The sequence below is a fragment of the Caloenas nicobarica genome, chromosome 1 (genome assembly GCF_036013445.1).
Source record: "Caloenas nicobarica isolate bCalNic1 chromosome 1, bCalNic1.hap1, whole genome shotgun sequence".
In the NCBI taxonomy this organism is placed as follows: Eukaryota; Metazoa; Chordata; class Aves; order Columbiformes; family Columbidae; genus Caloenas; species Caloenas nicobarica.
Window position 1 is genome coordinate 110,346,254 of NC_088245.1, and position 20,142 is coordinate 110,366,395.

General features: G+C 38.5%; 1 protein-coding gene across 1 annotated transcript; it reads left to right on the plus strand.

Annotated features, from left to right (window-relative positions):
- Positions 1-275: 275 nt before the first annotated feature.
- EIF2S3 (eukaryotic translation initiation factor 2 subunit gamma) lies at positions 276-13,792 on the plus strand. The gene is made up of 12 exons (XM_065646193.1): positions 276-382; positions 2,667-2,730; positions 3,201-3,328; positions 3,451-3,572; positions 4,978-5,072; positions 6,248-6,406; positions 7,663-7,797; positions 8,696-8,790; positions 9,403-9,547; positions 9,974-10,143; positions 11,130-11,302; positions 13,537-13,792. The coding sequence occupies exons 1-12, from the start codon at positions 314-316 to the stop codon at positions 13,598-13,600; spliced, it is 1,419 nt and encodes a 472-aa protein (XP_065502265.1). The 5' UTR covers positions 276-313; the 3' UTR covers positions 13,601-13,792.
- Positions 13,793-20,142: the final 6,350 nt, after the last annotated feature.

Sequence of the window (20,142 nt, forward strand, 5' to 3'; positions counted from 1 at the left end):
CCCCGCCCCGCGCATGCGCACGCCTCTGGCGGCGCCGGCGCACGCGGAGCAGCCGCGGCGGCAGGCCCGGTTGCATCACCCGACGCGAGGGCCACGGGGGTCCTTCTCGGGGCTGGCCCGCTCCGCGCCTGAGCCGCTTCCGCCCCGCGGTGGGGCTGGCGGCGGCCTTGCACCGCCCAGCGCGGCGAGTCCGTGAGCCGGACGTCTGTATCCCGGCCGGCTGGTGCCGGTCTGCACGCCGCGGCCGGCGGCACCGAGAGGAGCCGGGGGTCAGGCGGCCGCGCGAGCGTCCTCACTTCCTCTTCGGGCCAAGATGGCGGGGGATGAGGCGGGAGTGACTCTGGGGCAGCCGCACCTCAGCCGGCAAGACCTCGCCACCTTGGTGAGACCCGCCCGGGGGGCGCCCAGGGGACGGGGGCAGGTGGCCGCGGGCGAGGACACTGAGGAGCGGCGGATGCGGGGGGCGGGCCGCTGAGGGCGAGGGGGGCGGGCAGGAGGGCAGGCGGCGGCGCTGGAAGGCTGAAGGGATCCGTGCCTCCTTGCAGGCCCCGCTGTGGCCGTTGGAGCCGGGGAGGTCTGAGGGGGCGCGGAAGGCGGCGGTGCTGCCGGGGCCGAGTTGCAACTCGCTGGGTCCGAGGGATGGGGTAGCTGAAAGCAGGCGCGGGCAGAGCGGCGGCGCTGGGAGCAGGTTAGGCAGGTCGCTGCGGGTTTGGCTTAGCTGGATGAGGCGCTTCGCTTGCTGGTGAGATGAGTCTAAAGCTCAGCGAGTTGGCGTCCCGGCTTTGCGAGCGAAGTCTTTGGCAGTGGTGGAGACGTGCAGATTCTTCCTCATAAGGGCTGTCCTGTTCTAGCGCTGTTAAAGGCTCTTCTCTTTCCAAAGTAAAATAATCAGTTGGTGTTTCGATTCCCCAGCAGGCTCGATGGATTGACTGCCAGCTGTGTCTTGGTTGGCCTACCAATAGAATTTTCTTGCCTACCGAGAAAATCAGTTGCGGTGGTCTCTTGCTGTGGTGGTCTTGCCTATTAAATGTGTTGCCTTAGCTGTCTCATTTATTACACATATATGCAGACAAAAGCAGTCAAAAGTCATATTGCTGCCTCTGGTGTTAAGTAAACTAGAAGGGCTATTTGTCTTTACAATAATAATTTTTTATATTCGTGGGGTTTGGGTACAATAATTCTTTTTGTGTTATAGTTAAGCATGTTGATATTTGTTAGTGAAGCATATTAGTAATTTTTAAAAGTTTCTTCACTAACTGTCATTGTTGACTATAGCATTTGCCAGTGAGGAAGAGCATGTATAGGCCTACTTGGAAGGTCAGCAGGAATTACCTTTAAGGCCGATACTATACTTTTCAATTGGCTCTTGAATGCTTACAGCTGGCTGGAGCTTAGAGCTGAACTTAGCCTTATGCTAGTCTTGAAGAAAAAATTGCATGTGTGCATAATCGTGCGCACCAGGAACATTTCTTGTGATGGCAGGATTTGCATCATGCTTGCATGCTTGTCATCCTACTAGATGACGCCATCTGCAGGTCATGTTCCGATCCTTGACTTTGGTGTGTGTAGTCATTTAAAGTGAGATATCCAAGAAATAGAAGTATAATTGCCTGTGTTAGGTGGACAAAACTTGTTTTGTATTGAACATGAGCATTTTATTAATGTAATACTAGAGAATAGAATGAGTGAGCTTACATTTTTACACAGATTGTGTCAAATAAGATTGTTATGCATAAAACCTGCATGTAACAGTGTAAACAATACATGATTTCAAGTAAATTAACGTGTGTGTGTTATTTGTATCTTAGCAAAATACTTATATCCTATACTGCACAGAGGACTCTTTTGGCATCTTGAATCTTTGTTTGAGCTGAGATGGAAAATAACTGTGTTTCAAAAATAGTATAGAGGAGCATTACAGTGGATTTCAACATCTGTCCAACATGTGTCCAAAAAACTTTAAAAAAACCCAAAACAACTCTGTCAGAGTCATCTTTTTAGCTATATGGAATGTATTTGTAAGTGTTGTGATTTGCCAGGTGCTACCAGCAGGTTCATGCAACAGTCTGTTTAGGACAGCAGAATTTTTTCTGGTACCTAAAGGAGCAATACTAGTATTTGAGGAGAAAGTAGCCATTAAAAAAAAATCCATTGCACTAGTGAATTCTCTGGACCTACTGACTCCAAAGTGTTAGTTGTCATTATATATCAACTGTAATGGAACCTTATACCACGTAAACAAATATTCATTGTCAAACCTTTGTTTTTAAAATGTACGTGCAGCTCACTGTGTAGCCCATGGAAAGTTAATTTGAATTTGTCTGTTATGTGTAATTTAAGTGTGGGGGTAGGTAGGGGGTTTTTGTGTGTATTAGAGCTTCTTTTGAGGTTTTTTGTTTTGTTTACTTCCATCGTTAATACCTTGCAGCCTATACCAATTTATGATCAGGGATTTGATTTGCAACCTATACTGATTTACAATTATGATTTTGTTTGCTTTTTGTCCTATTTCACATACTTAAAAGACTAGAACGCATATCTAGAATTATTTTAATGAGCTTGGTTGGATTTTGCTGGATAGAACTACTGAATAATTTTTTAAGAAAATACAGCACTCTAAACATTTAGATACAAGATGAATAAATTCTAAAATCTCCCTCATACAGGATGTTACCAAGTTGACGCCTCTTTCACCAGAAGTCATCAGCAGACAAGCAACAATTAATATAGGTAAAATCCAACTTCTAAAAAAGAGGGGTGCATTAATGTGACTCTTTCTGGCGCTTATTCAGTAGCATATGGCACCTATGTGAGAACATTTTTAAGAAATTCTTACTGAAACAGACTCACCAAGGTGCAGGAAGAGATTTGTCAAACTCTTTTAACTTGAAAAGCACCAATTTTACTTTAAGAACACTGTTGAATGAAATGGGGAATAGTTGCTAAAGCAAAGTTTATTTTACCTTAAAGTTAAGCACTGAAATGAGTTTCATGAAAATGCAAAATCTGTCCATTGGGACCTCAAATTAGGATCTTGCTTGTTTGAACAAAAATGATGATGAAACCCATACATGCTTCTGATAGGAGCTCTGGACTTATTGGTTACAGAGAGTTTGGGGTAATTATGTGTTGATCATAATGGAACATTGCAAAAAATTAAAATACTGCTTTATTGACAAACATTTGCTCTTAAAACATAGGTACAATTGGTCATGTAGCCCATGGAAAGTCGACAGTAGTCAAAGCTATATCTGGAGTTCATACTGTCAGATTTAAAAATGAACTGGAAAGAAATATCACAATCAAGCTGGGTTATGCTAATGCAAAGGTGAGTCATTACCAGAAATCTAGCAAATATGTTGTAAATATATTTCAGGGTGGATGTAAGCTTAGAGGTAACCAACCCTTGATGAGTTAAACTTTTTCTCAATTTTTAAAAACAACTTACAGATTTACAAGCTGGATGACCCAAGCTGTTCCCGGCCAGAGTGTTACCGGTCCTGTGGAAGTAGCACCCCAGATGAGTTCCCTACAGATATTCCTGGCACCAAAGGGAACTTTAAACTAGTCAGGTAACTGCTATAAAATGAATGGTGTAAATTGTGTTTACTTCCTTTGACGTAACAGAAAATAGTCAGGATTGAGCTGTAAACTGAATGAGTTGTTACGGCAGACCACATGTTCTTAGATGCTGGGCACCCCTGTTCTAAGGTATCACCTAAACTGCCTTGTTTTTATTAGTCGTGACACACAGTCCGTGGTAGAGCACAGCTGTGTCTTCTGTCCTCAGGTATTCACAGGACTCTGAACTGAATTTTTTCTGCTATTAATATAAGAACGTTTTACATCCACTAGAATGAGAACTAATATGGACCTCACAAATGCATCTTTAAAATCCCTTTCTGGAGGGTGACCTTTGTTGAACTTTTCTCTCCTAGAGGCAGAAAAGTTTTCCAAGTTCTTAAAATGAATATATGAAAGTCTGGTGCTTAATGTGAGATCAGGCCTGTGACTGGAGGCCAAGTGTTCTTTATTTCTTCATTTCTAATAAAGCATAGCATGGTCATTATGCAAGCATAGTAACCACAACAGTTCTTACATGGGTCTTTAGAATGATTGCTCAAATGAGAGTAGTCACAAAGACTGTTGGATGACAAGATTCCTAGTCCATGCTTATGTATAAAATACACGTAGTACTGTAGTCACGTATTTCCTTCCTCTCCTCAGATTCTCAGTAGAGCACTTTTTCTCACAATAGCTTCTGTTGGAGTGTGACAGTCATGCAGCCATTGTTAAACTATTGGCTAAGCTTTCTTTATCTTACTGTTTATTTGCTTATAGTAGATTTTTAACATTGTCAGTGAAGCAGCAAATTAGTGTCTTGCTTTTTGGTGGCATGCTACCAGGAAACAAAGATTCTTCACTGAATAGGTTCAAACGAGATAGCAAATTAACTATTATGGTCTGCACAAGGAAATCATAAGGTTGGAACTAAGGGCTGTAACACTGTCTCTGTAGATAAATCTTTGAAGTGAAGTGCAATTATAACTGTGTAATTAAAGCCATAAAATTTTCTAAAATCGGAGAATGGGAGACATCTTTTAAAAGAGATAAGCAAAATCCTGTGTGGTGTTTGTTTGGTGTTTTTTGTTGTTTTGTTTTTATTCTGGTACATTTAAATCTAGCCTAATTTACAAATAAATTTGTGAAATATTAAAGCAGTACCTAATAGGGATATATGGTATTGAATCTTAAAACTCAGAAAAACTATTCAGTGGTTTTTGTGTTTTGTGTTCTTTTAGAATGTGTTTGAAAATACTTCTAAGGTATTTTCAGCATCTGTCTTGAAATATTTGTTTATCTAGATATTTTAAGAATGCTTTTAAATTTATATCTGCTTAGCCACTCACATGAATCAGTCAGAGAAATTGTTGATAATCGGCTTTTGGACTTCTTTTTAACCTTCCTCTACAACAGGCATGTCTCTTTTGTGGATTGTCCTGGCCATGATATTTTGATGGCTACTATGTTGAACGGTGCAGCGGTAATGGATGCAGCTTTACTGTTGATAGGTAATGATTGCTACACAAAAGCAGAACTCTATTTTTTAATATTGTGAAGCAACTTGATATGGGTTTTTAAATTTAGTGGGGTGGGATGAGACATTAAAACAAGTGGATGCTTTTGAGATATGTTTAAGAAAATAAAGTAATATTGCAATGAAAATGTACCCTAACAAGCTGTTTTTCTTAAACATTGCTGTACATTAGTTTGGTAGCTGCCCCAATCAATAGAAGGTTAGGTAAGATGAAACCTTGTAGTGGTATAGTACTGTAAAGTTTATATTATTTTATGGAAATAGATTAGCCTTTGCCATACAGGAGAGTCCAGAATCATCAGTACAACAGTAAACTGAGATGAAAATGGCCAAAATCAATGTCCAGGAGATTTATCTTGATTCAGACAATTTTTATTCTGATTTGCAACCAGCAGGAAGTGAGTAAAACTGATTTTTATGTGTCTATAGAACCATTTAGTGCTCTGCAGTGATAAACAGTAATTATCTTACCTAGATAGGGCATGTCAACAAACAAGAAAAATAACTTCAGATATTGTAGTTTAAGTACTCTGAGATAGCTGACAAGGTGTCACTCCTGCCTGTTTAGATCTAGAAAGTGTGATAGACTGAACTTCAAGTGAGATAACACCATAATGGCACATCAGGCCAAAGCTGGCTTCTTGGATGGCTGAAATCCAAACCATGCTTATAACTGCTCTGTTCACATACTTGATATATTTAGTGTGTGTACTATAGAGTTTGAGGATCTTGGCATTTTTATGGATTTAGTGATAAGAAAATGCCATAGAATTTTAAGATATTTTTTGAGAGGTGAATTGTCCATTATACTACAGTCTGTAGTGAGATGTCTGAAGACCTAAAAGATGGAATAAGTCAAGTAGACACAAGTTAGCTCTCAGTATCTTCGGAAATTTTAGATGTGTGTTTCTGGGAGGAAGTAGAATGCGGGGCCACTCTGGCAACCTCTCATCTGTCATATATAGTGTGGATGCTATAGCCAGCAGTTCTGGAGAAGAGTGGTGCTTATTAACTTGGATGTTTCACACGTAGCTTACTGAGAGATAATTGTCTTTTTTCATAAAGATAAAACGGAAAGTAGATGTCCTAACTGTATGAGTTTTGTCTGTCTTTATAGTTTCTATATTGCAGTCACTTTTCTTCTTTCAGCTGGTAATGAGTCATGTCCTCAGCCCCAGACCTCAGAGCATCTAGCTGCTATAGAAATCATGAAACTGAAACACATTTTGATTCTACAGAATAAGATTGATTTGGTGAAGGAGAGTCAGGCTAAAGAACAGTATGAACAGATTCTTGCATTTGTACAAGGTAAGTTTTCAACAGCAGAAATCCAGTTAGTGGTAGAATTTCTTCAGTGTTGGGACATGGACAGAGTGGTTTTCTATATGTTTACAGAAAAGCTTATCTTAATTAGATGCTGCTGTACATAGTCTGTTAATGTAAAAAAATAGACTTTTGGAGTTGTGATTCTTATCGGTTTCAGACTGCTTACGTACAATAGTATTATGGCTGTTGGTCAGAGCTCTGGATGTAAAACTAATAGCAATAGCTCTTGTCTAGTAGCTTTTCACTGAATTTGTGGTTCCTCTGTATTGTCTCTTCTTGGGTTGTTTCTTTGCTAGAGGTTATGCTGTGATTTTACTGCAGTGGAGGAGAGAATGAAGCAGTACTTGTTGGGGCACCTTGTAGGTATAAATGCGTCTGTTACTTTAATCACAAAAGATGGTTTCTTGGCTCTGTCTGTTAAGTCCAGTTCAGACAGGATTATCTTACTTTCTCCATAAAGTTCTGTTTAACTGTAGTATATTGCTTTGAGTTTCATCATTCCTAGGAGCTTCCACTGTTTTCCCTGCTTATCTTCTTCAGCTGTGGTTTGTGAAAAGCTGCAGATCTAGATTGTCACCAATAAAAGTAGCCAATAGATATCTTTCTTCTTTTTTTTTTTTTTTTTTGAGTTCGAAATTGTTGCCTTACATAAGCTGTTCATAACAGCTATGTCAGAGTGGCTTGATATGTAAATTTGGAGTTCTTTGTGAGAACATAGCTACAATTAAAACTAATAATATTTAACAAGCCTTGATAACTAAATTAATCCTTCCATAATTAGGATCTTTCTAAATTATGTATTTGTATTGCAAAACTTAGAAAACCTGGATCATTAAATTGATAGGAATTTTAGTTTGTCAGAATGAGATCTGACTGTAAAATTAATACTGATGTATCCAACACTGAGATATCTGATCTCTCCGAAATTATCTTAAGAATATTTCTGATCGCAGTGTAAGAAGTGAATTCTTCCTTAGAGCAGAAGGTTATCTTGCACAATGTTCAAAGAGAAACTGTAAAGCTCTTCAGTACGCACTTACCAACTGCCTTGAAAAGCAGGTCTGGCTAGTTTGAGCTAAAATGTTGAAGGGAAGGCTAAATTCTCTGATAACTGCTTTGGGAAATACATATAAAATGTGCCTTGAAATTCATTAGTAATTTTAACAATGACAGAACACTTGGTAATGTTGCTGTAAATACTGTATTAAGTCTATATGTTGAACTTGATGTTGGTTTAGGTACAGTTGCAGAAGGAGCTCCAATAATTCCAATCTCAGCCCAGCTGAAATACAACATTGAGGTAGTTTGCGAGTATATAGTGAAGAAAATCCCAGTCCCTTTGCGAGACTTCACATCTGAGCCAAGGCTTATTGGTATGTAAACGCTTAGGTCTGGGCTTTTTTAGCTGACAGTTTACTACATGTATCTGCACTTGGAATAGCATGTTGCTGAATGTGCTCAAGAGGTGTGTTTAAAAGGAGCGTTTAATGTGCTTTTAAAACTTGCATATTTTCTGAGAGCTGTATTGTTTGTTCATAGCTAATTGCTATAGTTAGATCTATTTGAGGTGATTGCTGATTTTTGTGCATATTATATGTGTATGACAGCACTAAAATGCAATCTGTATCTTAAAACATTCCTTTAGTTACTATGAATTTAAATTTGATTTAACAAAGTACTAACAAGCTGGTGAATTTGAAAATTAAAGTATTTCCATGGAAATTGTACAGTTAGCCTGATGAGATTTTCTGTATTAGAGTCCTGTCTCCTGAAAGTCTCCGTTTTTGTCTAGCGTATTTTGAAATTCAGTTCTGCTAGAATGAATCCATTTGTTTACTTTTTTCCCTACACAAAACATGGGAGACCTGGAAAACACATGTTCAGAATGCATAAAAATTGACTACATTAAACCAATGTTACAATATTCACAGCTGACATTGTGAATGTTGAAGATTTTTTTAATCTAGTTGATCATAACTTTCTTTTTCAGATACTGATATTTCACTTAATTTTTGTTCCGCAAAAGCAATTTAAAAAGCCATTTATGTATACGAGCAGCTTAAATGGTTTTGAGAACAATATCAATTATATACTTAAAATTTCAGAATAAAATATTCATAATTTTTAGTGTTATCCCTGAATTATGTTTTTATATTTATAAATATGTGTATACCTTAATAAGGATAGAGAAGCAAAGTTGCTAAAGAAAGGCACTAATCCTTTAAAAACATGATCTTAAATATAGACTTGGTTATGGTCTCTTCTTTTCAGTAATTAGATCTTTTGATGTCAACAAGCCTGGCTGTGAAGTTGATGACCTTAAGGGGGGTGTAGCTGGTGGCAGTATTCTAAAGGGTGTTTTAAAGGTAACCTTTTTCCCTCTTTTGTCTGGAGATTTGTAATGATAATAGTGAGTAGAGTTTTTGTATGCATGGTACAAAACGAATCTATGTAATTGAATGCCTTTTTAAACCAGAATATGGTCAGCTGGCACCTATCCTTTCTGTCTGTGCCTCATTTTTACTTTATTATTTTAAAATACCAGAAGAAGAAACACTGGGGTTTTTTTAATATGTGTTTTTGATACCATAGTCTAAACTTTTGCTAAGAATGATGCTGATTTTATTGCTTACAAAAATTAAGGGAGAGAGTTGTTTTTCAGTCTTACCACTTTTACTTGCTGAATTACTGGGGGGAAGGAGGGGAGCAAAAGAACTTTAAAGGTATCTCTGAAGTGTGTGTGACTTTCCACAGGTCCCACTTCCCCATTTAAGTATTCTGTATGCTTTGATTTTTTTATTTTTCTTGTGGGTTACTGTAAATAGATGGAAACTTTAAAAGTTGCTCTGTTGGATTAGAAAGGAAACTACATTCTTCAAACATTTATACAACTTGAAGTAGGTCTTATCTGTGACTAGTTGTTAGCTTTATGTTCCTTTGAAACAATCAGTTAATCACTTTTTCACTTTTGTAATTAGGTGGGTCAGGAAATTGAGGTTCGGCCTGGTATCGTGTCCAAGGACAGTGAAGGAAAACTCATGTGCAAGCCAATCTTTTCCAAAATTGTGTCACTCTTTGCCGAACACAATGATCTACAATATGCTGCTCCTGGAGGTCTTATAGGTAAGAATTTTCTCCTAGGAAAAGATTTATTTCTTCATGCTTATTGAAAACACTTGGTTTCATTCAAAAGTTCAATTCAGTGTAGGGAAAAAAAGCCTTTGAGTAATTTCAAATAATTCATATACATAGGGAGAGGCAACACAGGTGTGAAAATTATGTATTTAATAAATATTTTTCCTGAATGTCACTGGTCAATGCAGATCAACTTGCATTGTTAATTGTACCAGCTTTAACAGTAGAATATTTCTTCATCTGTTTAGACAGAGCTCACAGTCTTGCCGACGTTCTGCAAGTGCTGTCCAGGTAATAGGGAATTCACAGTACTTTCTCAGTTTGTTGGGTTTAGATCTTCTTCAAATATTTTAATACGCAGATGTGACAGCTACCTTTCAGTTACTCCTTGAGACTTTCCTTGTTGTGTTGTAGGTGTTGGAACTAAGATTGATCCAACTTTGTGTCGAGCTGACCGAATGGTAGGCCAAGTTCTTGGTGCAGTTGGAGCACTGCCAGAAATATTTACAGAGCTAGAAATTTCCTATTTCTTGCTGAGACGACTATTAGGTGTGCGCACTGAAGGTGACAAGAAAGCTGCAAAGGTCTGTACCCCTTGTTTGTTTGTTCGGGTTCGTTTTTACAATTTCTCTTGTGCTAAGTTTTAGTAATATGTACTTTTTGATTTCTGTAGTAATTTTGTCTCCCTGTTCATGTATTCTTGTCAGAAAACTTATCTGCATATTTAATAATATAGAAGAATGCTTTTCAGGGGAGTAGTTCATATTAGAGTAGTTTAAAGTAACATAAAGTACTTTTGTGTCCTGAAGGTAAGTATTCTTCTGAACATACTGGTAGTTGTTTTCCTTTGCTATCAGCCTATTCATTTGTGAAATAATTAGTTTTATACACATACTGATCTACTTCCTGCTTACATGCTTCTTGTAGGTTCTCTCTCCGAAGAACTTTTAAAGCTAAGTATTTTTGAAACACTAGTTGAAAAGAAGCTAAATTTGATGCATGGCACAGTCTCATGTTTAATGGTCCATTTTGCACAAATCAAACTAAAAGATCAGTTTTCCCTGTCAGCATTAAAATCTATAAACTGCTTCAAGCAACAGTAGGTTAAGTGCTTCAGCACTTTCTATCCTCTGAAATGAATTATTTTTGAGAAATCATTTTGATGTATGTAGGCATAAGGGAAATGAGAATATCCAGATTATTTAAAAGAATGGCATAACATTCCAGTTTGTAGCGCTGTCTGAGACTGTTTGTGCCTTTAATACAGTATATGCAATCCGCAGTATGTTTTATAGAAAATGTAGAGAAATCCCAAGAAAGTATATCATACTAAGAACCTGCAGTACTACATGCACAACACATTTACATATTTGTCTTTTCATGTATGAACTTTATACACAGACACTGTTGTGCATGGTTTATGTGGGGGGATATTTATAATTCTTACATTTCTCAGCTATATCTCTTTTGTTGGCAACTAGGTAACAGGAGATACTCAATATTGTCTGTGGAATGTTTTTTTTTTAAATACTAAAGCTTATGTTTCATAGTTTTGTATGTCTGTCTTCAGGTGCAAAAATTATCGAAGAATGAAGTTTTAATGGTAAACATAGGATCCTTATCAACTGGAGGGAGAGTCAGTGCAGTAAAGGCTGATTTGGGGAAAATTGTGCTAACTAACCCAGTGTGCACAGAAGTTGGAGAAAAAATTGCCCTGAGTCGAAGAGTTGAGAAACATTGGCGGTAAGTTGGTGCTAAATTGGTAGAGTACCTTCTTGTTATATTATTAACAAAAAAAATTCATGGATCTGATTTTGTTCTAGAACAGGTAAGTATATGTCTGTTTTCAAAATTCCTTTAGATTCTCCTGACACCTTGACACCATTATTGTGGGATGCTTCATTTCATTTTTAGCCTCTTTTAAAGCAAGCATTATAGTGGATAGGTATCTATTACTTAACAGACAAGGAAACATCTGAGGTTCATGGTTTGTTCCCATAACAGCCATGCTGTGATTGAGCTTAACAGCAGGCTATCGCAGCAGCGTGGTTTGAAAATTGTAGTAATGCTGAGCCAAAGCCTGTCTTTATACACACCTAAGTTGGTGTGGAGCTCTGTGTGACTTCTAGTGCAACCCTGAAGTAATAGCAGGGGAATGGAGGAGGGACATTCTACAGTTTGAGTCTTTTCTGTGAGTAGAGAGGAAAGAAGAAAGTATCAACTGGATTGACCCATTCAAATTACCAGTATAAAATGGCTGAGTGCACATCTGGATGCTGAAAACAATGAGCAGAATTGAGTGTTTTTTACATTGGTGCCACACTTCTCTTTATGCATACTGTACCTATTACGTGTTCCGTTAAGACTACCTGAATATCGTAAGAACATAAGGATATTTAGATTCATTGACCCTGCACAGCTCTTGTAGGATAAGGGGAAAGTATAAGGGAACATAGCCGTTTATACAATAATTATACAATAAATATACAATTATATGAAAAAGAACTAAGCTTTAAATATCCATGGCTGTGTGTTTCTTTTTCAGATCAACAGGAAAGCATAGATGAGAACTCAGTGCTTGCTGTTTCAGAGTTAGCTGACAAATTAGGGAAGAGATTATTCCCTGAAAAAACTCAAGCAAAATATAACATCTCTTGAACGGGGTGAGGGGAAAGAAAATAAAGACAAATTAAGTCAGGAGAAGCAGAAGGAAAAGGAGAAACTATTTCTATTGGAAATAATGCTTTTTTTTGAGCTATAGACTGTCAGCCTGTGTAAATTTTAATGTGACTTTTTTTGCTTCTGTAGATTACTTCCCACATGAAATACATGACCAAATTTTGCCAAAAATCCCACTTGTCTCTGGTTTATTTGGTGGACAAGTAGCAGCAGCCTGCTGTAAAGATCTTGTTATTAAAAAGTTGCTTGCTATGCTGTATTAAAAGGACAAAAGGACAACATTAAGGAAACTGAAAGCTGAGAAAAGGGAAAGGAGGCAAACTGGGAAGAGCAGCATAATAAAATCCAATTGGAGTCAAGATAATATACAGTTGGTACTGTGAAAAGGAACTTGTAGCCTGAGGCAATGGAGTACTGAAAAGATGGAAGAAAGTGCGAAAGAAATAGATGAACAAGAAGTACAACTTAGAAAGTAAATATATGGAAGCACAGAGGTTAAACAGCAAGTAGCCAAGTAAACAGGATACACTAGTGATTCCAAGGAACTGTGAATTCAAAGGTGGATATGGTCCTAAAAGTGGGGGGTGCTGGGCTAATATACTCCAGTTCTTTTTCTGGTGGCCAGAGACAGATTCTACTGCTTAATAAATTAAATTGAGATGCACATGTGGTTTCAGTGTATCTCTGTGCCAGAAACTAGAAATGTTTTAAAGACAGTTGCGTTAATAATATGGACTGCTTGCTGATTGTGGAAATGGATGTAATCTTAATTTATTTTTACAAGCATGTTTTTCAGAAGCAACAGTGGCCTGTAAAAGGGGCCTTAATGTTGCTGACTAGAAATAGTAAAACTTACCTGAGAGTTGAGTTGCCTTTTATAGGTTACATGTTCATTGAGAATTACAGCTCTGTTTATGATCTTATTGTCATCTTGTCTGACTTTTCACATTTTAATTTTTATTTGAAAGTAATGCAGCACCGCAGGCATAGCTAAAGAGATCAAGCTGTGAATAGATTTACTGGCCACCAGTACATAAATTACAAATTTTTCAGATTTTTAGTTTAGTGTTCAAAGATACATCCTTAACTGTTTACAAACATACTAATGTTCTCTGTCCCTAATCTTTCTTCATTCTTGTTTCCACTAACCAGTAGTAGATCTTGTAGGATATTTTGGGTGGGAGAGAGGTGGAGAAAATCAAAATGTGAGAACTGAAGGCATAAGGACAGAAGGATTTTGATTTATTCTGGATGTTTCTGACTATTAAAATTAATATAAACTGTTTTTCTTTTTGCAGTTTAATTGGTTGGGGTCAAATCAGAAGAGGAGTAACAATCAAGCCAACTGTTGATGACGACTGAAGAACAAGAGAGAGTGCTTCATTTTTAAAGATGAAGTGCCTGTTTCTATTTTGGAGAGGGTATATTTTCACAGTGGAATTGGAAGCTGTGCAAACATTACCTTTGAGTTGTATGGCTGTCCTTGTACGTTTTATTGAATTTTACCCTCTTACTAAAATACTAGTCACTATCACCATTAAAAGTGTAAAAGAATTGGCATAGAAGTGGGTTTTATTATCCACATTTTGGTAGAAATCATTTGTACATGTCCCATGGCATGTCTAATTTATATTATTCTGTGTTTCAGACATATCTGTTTAATATCAGGCAAGCCAGCCCCAGTGTAACACACAAACCATAAATCTGGTATCGAAATAAAATATTGCTTATTTTCAATTAATACAATTTTTTTTCTGAGTAACAAAAGACTGCAGTGATTATTCAACTAGTGCAAGAATTAAAAGCAAAAAGCCAAACTCTTCTTGAAGACTAGTACCTTTTCTGCACATCTTGTTTTGTTCAGACAGCTGTTTACAACAAAAACTTTCTTCCTTAGTTTGTATGGTTCTGACTTTAGGATTCAAGCTGTATTACACTTTGTAAGAAGGATGTCAACGTTGCTGACTTAAGTTTATTCCTTCCAGTATTACAAAGAATTTTGCTTAAACCCCCGAAGAAAAACTACAAGTAAACTGGACCTGAACTGGCAGTACTGGTTTTGACTTTATTTTAGAATGGATTTATGAAAAGAATGTGATTGGTTTGAAATGGAGCTGTTTGTCATTGTGGGTAACCTGGGAGCACTCTATACAGTAGGAGTAAACTGCTTATTTCAAAGTTCTATTGAACGAATTTAGCTATGATCTTGAACTATGAAATATCTAGAAGAAGCTACAAAGGGAATGGTTTGGAGGGGGGGATTCAGCATGAGATGAGGAAAAAGATGTAAAACCACTTTTTTTTTAGCTAGCCTGAATCGCGCTGCTTAGGAGAAAACATAATGTAATAAACTTACTGCAGGGTGCTAATGCTTCCATCCATTTAGGTTTAACTTCTTCATTTGTACTAATGAACAATAGTTCTAAGTATTCTATATACTAGATTCTTTAGCAAGTCATGCTACTTTCCATGTTTTTATACAAAGTACTGTGTTCATTTTCAAAGCCTGGTTTCTGTTTTGTTTAATATCTTCAAGGGCATTTTAAAGGTAAATACTGTTTCACTCATCAAATTGGACTTTGAAGCAACTTGAGTTTTTTTCCTGATTTGGCATTGTGTTTTATGTTCCTTTATTCCATCTACTGGATGGAATTCCTGTGCTCAGTTTCTCTGTTTGTAAAGTACTTCTACCTCACATGGTGGTGTGACTAAATACATTAATTTTTGTATAGTGCTTCTCCATTTTAAAAGAGAGAGTCAGCTATAGTTCTTCCTGATTTTCCCAGTACCTGGCCAGTCTACGATCTTAAATGTGTCTGTTTCGAAGGCTGCATCTTCCATGCTTTGGAAGCTCATTTCTGTAACTCTGAGTTACAAGAACATGGATAAACTTACACCATTTCTAGTTTGGGGGCATGAGTGTGAGCACAAAAGAGAAAGTAAGCTTCTGCAAAGTGCCGGGCTGACAGCACCACCAGGGTGAAATTTAGCCCAGAGAGTAATTTCTAAATGCACGGAATGTGTAGGTCTAATGGTACAGACATTCTGAAATTCTTCTGACAAATTGGTTAAACTCCTGTAGGCATTTTTAGGTATCTAGATACTTTGGAGATTGGGTCTTAATCTCTTGATCAGCAATTTAAAAAATAGAAGTGCCATAATTTTTCCAAAACAATGTACTTCTTCACTTGGGTAGGTAATAAACGCAAAGTACTAATACCATCCTAGTGCTAGGATTAGTAGCCACCCTTACCTCCTTGCAGCTAAATAGCTGTAGGTCATTACTAAATTTAGGTCTAAAACATGATTTGATACTCCTGTAGTTGATAGCAGATTTATTAGGTAGGGATATGTTATCAGTAACATTAAGAAGTGCTTTGCGAAAGTGTCTTGTTCCCTCTGAAATACTAATATTTTGTTTTTCTGATGGCCTGCACAGGAACTGGTGGGAACCAGAGAGTGAACAGAGGCAACCAGGTGCCAGGGGAGTGAATTTTGCATCTGACCCATTCTGGCATCAGCCTGCTTTCACAGTGGTTCTTCTAGGCTGCGCTAGGGTTTTTTTCTGGCAGCTGCAGCCCTCTCCCAAGACTGTTTCTTACATTCTGAACTGTTCTCCACGTCCTTCTGCTGGTACACTTGGGTTCATTATTTGTGCACATATGCTGTGTCATGCAAAAAGAGTTGCCCAAGAGTGAGACGGTTGTTACAGAGTAGTGTGTCTGGCCCAAAGCCTGTTCCTGATCCTTCCCGAGAGAAGAAGGGAGGTGAGGAGCATGTCAAAGTAGTTTGACGTGTCAGCTGTGATTTACATATGACATAAAACAGTGTGCTATATATCTTATCGCATTGTGGCAGTGGAGGGGAAGATGTAAACTGCAAAGTTCTTTCTTGCCACCGAAATGAAATGTTACATTTCTTCTGACTGGAGAGCTTTGACTCTGCTGGCACAAGTAAATGTGCATGTGACCCTGCAGCATCGGAGACCCAAGTGTGACTATATTCTGTGCTGATGTGTCTGTATCCACCTGCTCTGCATTTGCTGAGTTGTGATGCTGAGGTTCAGATGAATGACAGGAGAGAAAGAGATACCATGTAAAACTAAGGAAGTTGAAAAGTACTTGGATTTTCTTGGCCAGGATGAAAATAGTAACAGATGACTTGTGAGCTCTCTCACTTGACTAAGGATTTGTTTCAGAGACAAAGTGATGATTTTTTTTTTTTTTTTTTTTTTTTTACCCTCATTATAGGTGTGCAGTTGCCTTTCAAATGGGTTGGCTAGCCAGGGCACAAGTGGCACAAGCAGCTATCACACTTGCCACCTTCTGGAGCGGTAGCTGGATGTAACAGGGCATCTGAGGTGGCACCAGTAGGTACACATGGGTAACTGAAACTCTTCCAGTAATCTGTCAGAACTTAGTAACTGGTTTCAGGGGTTGCTAGTGTAGTGGCACTGCTTCACTAGAGCGAGGAAAGTATTTTACCTCAACAAATATTTTGCAAAAGATTTCTGGTACCCAAGAACCCTGCCATGCCAGCGCAAGTGAACTGAATTACTACCTGTTTTGGTTTGTTTTTTTTTTTTATCAACCCGTAGTCGGTTCTGTATTAAAATTAGCAGGAGACACTGGCTGCCTGTCATTCCGAGGAGTTTTTGCTGGTTAGCTCAAATTAAACAAACCACTTGAGAAACTGAGTTCTCCATTATCTTCATCCATATCATGGATACTGTACTGCCCTGCAAACCACCCACAGTTAACATTGTTTGGTTACCTAGTTTAAGAAATAAGATTTTAAGGAAGCAAAGGTACACAAAACTTCAAAGTAGTTCTTCACCGTAACTTTTTGTAAATGCCAAAGCGATAATGCTGCCTCACTTGATGAGGTTATTCTTAATAAAAGTGGATATTAATACTAGTTTGCTACTGGTTTTGATGCAACTGAAGTCAAGCTTAGCTTAAAACTGAATAGAAACTATGGGGAGGAAAGTGTGGTTGTTCTCCAGGGGCTCCATGCAACCCCTGACCTAGAGCAGCTCCCTAGCACTATGCTCTGTGTCTGAGCTTTTGGGGCTAGAGTTGTCCAAAAGCAGTTTTTCCACCGAAGATAGTCTTCTTGGTGGTTTACCCGCAGGAGAGCTTGTTCAGTTAATTCCTCTTTCTTTTCTCCCTTCTCTTTCTCCCACCAGTTCTATCCATGAAAATGAAAGTTATAAGTGATGCCTTTACTGCCCACCCCTGTTTCTACAGAATGTCTCACTGTCTTACAGAGAAGCATCTAGTTAGTGACACGAGATGTAGAAGTGTCTTCCCAGTGGCCTGCTCCAAGTTCTCTTCAGATCTTGCTGTGTAAGAGGCCAGAGACTCACTCCCTACCTTAAACTTGCCATAAAGAAAAATGTAGGAAAAAATGCATTTACGGGAATCTTTAAAATGAAGGTCAGGCACCTTAGTAACATCTGTAGAAACACGAACCTGCTAAAATAGGGAAATGTCAGATTAACAACAACTGTGGTCATACAGCTGCTTTCAAGGAGCAGAAGTCAGGGTTGCTGTTGAAGCTTGGACCTGTCCTGCTGCTGGATGCTTGTTCCCCATACCTGTGGTATCAGCTCCAGTGCTTGTACAGGTGTGCAGTGAATCAGATGGGGGAACAGGTTTGAAAACTTTGATTTTAATTTTTTTCTTTTTTTTTTTTAGAAATTAAAGGAGAGATGCAGATGAAAGACAATCCTTTCTGTTGGCAGCTTGGATTTAAAGTTAATTTTCTGTCATAAGGTTCCAGATGACAGGGAATATGTGAAATTCTATTTTGCTTTCCTCAGGTAGACAATAACCTTTATGTTTCTTCAGACGCCTAGCGTAACTTAGGACTTTATATGTATGACTTTGCACTTTATCTCCACTAAACTAACACTATGTCCCAGCCTGTATGCAGGTATCAATTCTATAGAGCTATTAAGTGACACCGATAATGCAGTTCAAGCCAGGATATTATACCTGTAATATTGTAATTCCAAGTCATAAAAATGCAAGTGAATGATGGACAAAATAAACCCAAATTCTGGCAGTTTCCCTGGCTTTGTTATTTTTAGTAATTATTCTGTTGAGCTGGTTAAAGAAAGGAAGCACACCTGAGAGTATCTGTGGAATAGCTGCATTTTGGTTGGTTATATAAGAAGGAGGGTTACGGGAAGAGAGCATTTCCCAGAGCTGTGGTGGTGCTGCTGCTGGTAACAGCTTAGGTTGGCTTTGGAAGCCCCAGTTTCACAAAAATGTGGGGAGAAATAGTCATTAGCTTAATTTCATATTGAAATTTTCTTTAAGGCATTAGTACATATATACTAATGTTACTCATAGTATTGCATATAAGTAACACTAGCTCACTAGAAAAAGATCAGTGAATGACTGCACAGAATCTATATAGAGTAGTTCTGTGATGCAGAAAAGAGAAAGCTGAGTTTATACTCCTGCTTGATGCTTATGGATGTTCATTCTTTGAAGAAAGAGCTATAAAACACTGAGAAAGATATAAAGTCTTAAAAGGATGGGTGGGCTGAAACTCAACAAAAACACAGGATGATGTTTTATTTTGTTGCATTGTATACCTTAAAATGAAGAGGTTTTAGGAAAAGTGGATTTGTAATCATACCTATAAAGGCAAAAAGACATTGCTGCTTTAATCACCTTAGCTCCAACATGCAGGAGTGGTTCCTGAAAGTAAAACTTTAAGCTCTATGTAATCATCAGAACCCTGTGGTTATACACTGACATATAAAGTTTGTTTTTGTAGGAGATAAATATACCTAATGGTCGAGCCAGGTAGCTGTTCTGGTGAGAGGAGAGTTTCACAGTTCATTTTTCAAATAAGGGTGCTCTCACAGTGTCTTATGGGGACGCTACCCAAAATAAAATGTGGTGGGTAAAAATGAGGGTGATGAGCAGCTCTGCTAGTTTGGCAGGCGCTACATCGGCTTCTGTCTCACTCTGTTTTGCTGGTTGAGGCACTGAGTGGTTTTGAGAGTGTGACAGGGCAGGAGGTTTGACCTTTCATACAGTATTTTGTATTGGCCCCAGCTGAACTACGGCATTGTTCAAGGGTACAATGCTGACTGGAGACACTGCTGTGCCAGGCTGCATTACTTCAATAGTTAAGAAGGCAGCACGACGTAATACAGCATGCTTCTTTAATACAGAAGAAGTAGATATCTTGTGCAATCGTACAAAGTTAAGGCGCTGCATCAGTAATTTTTTCCGAGACTTCAGTATGTATTTAGGAAATGCCATTTCCAGCCAAACCTCAGATTTTGTTCTGAAGGGGTGAAGCATGAATTTTCAATTAACATCAATTAACATTGTCCTACTACATACAAAATCCAAAAGCATTTTACAATTATGTTTTTGTTGTATTAGTTCTGTAGCACTTTCCAAAGTTCCTTCTAGCTCACTGCCGGAAGTGGAGTTTCTGCTGTTTTTCCATGCTGAGTCATCTTGACGAAAGCCTCGGCATCGCCTACGTCAAAAAATTAAACTTCTGCCCCTGTTGCGTTCGCATGCTGGTTTCCCATCAGTGCTTCCACCAGCATAATGCCCCGGCTCTGCGTGCCCCTGCTCTTCTGGGTCACTCCTTCCTGCAAGGCCAGGACTAAACATTTACAAAGCCTCAAACAGCTGCCCTTCCTGCATAATGATATTAACAACAACAACAACATTACACCAACTGCTGGTTTCCAAACCCTGTCACCTCCTGACCATACGATGGCGTCTGTGCACACACCATTAGATTCAGTTGCCTTTTCACTGCAATCCCCTGATTCGATGTACACTGCTTGAACATCAGTTCTTCCTTTGCCACAATTATTTTGGCAGAGCTGGCTTAATAGCTGACGTTCACTTACCATGATG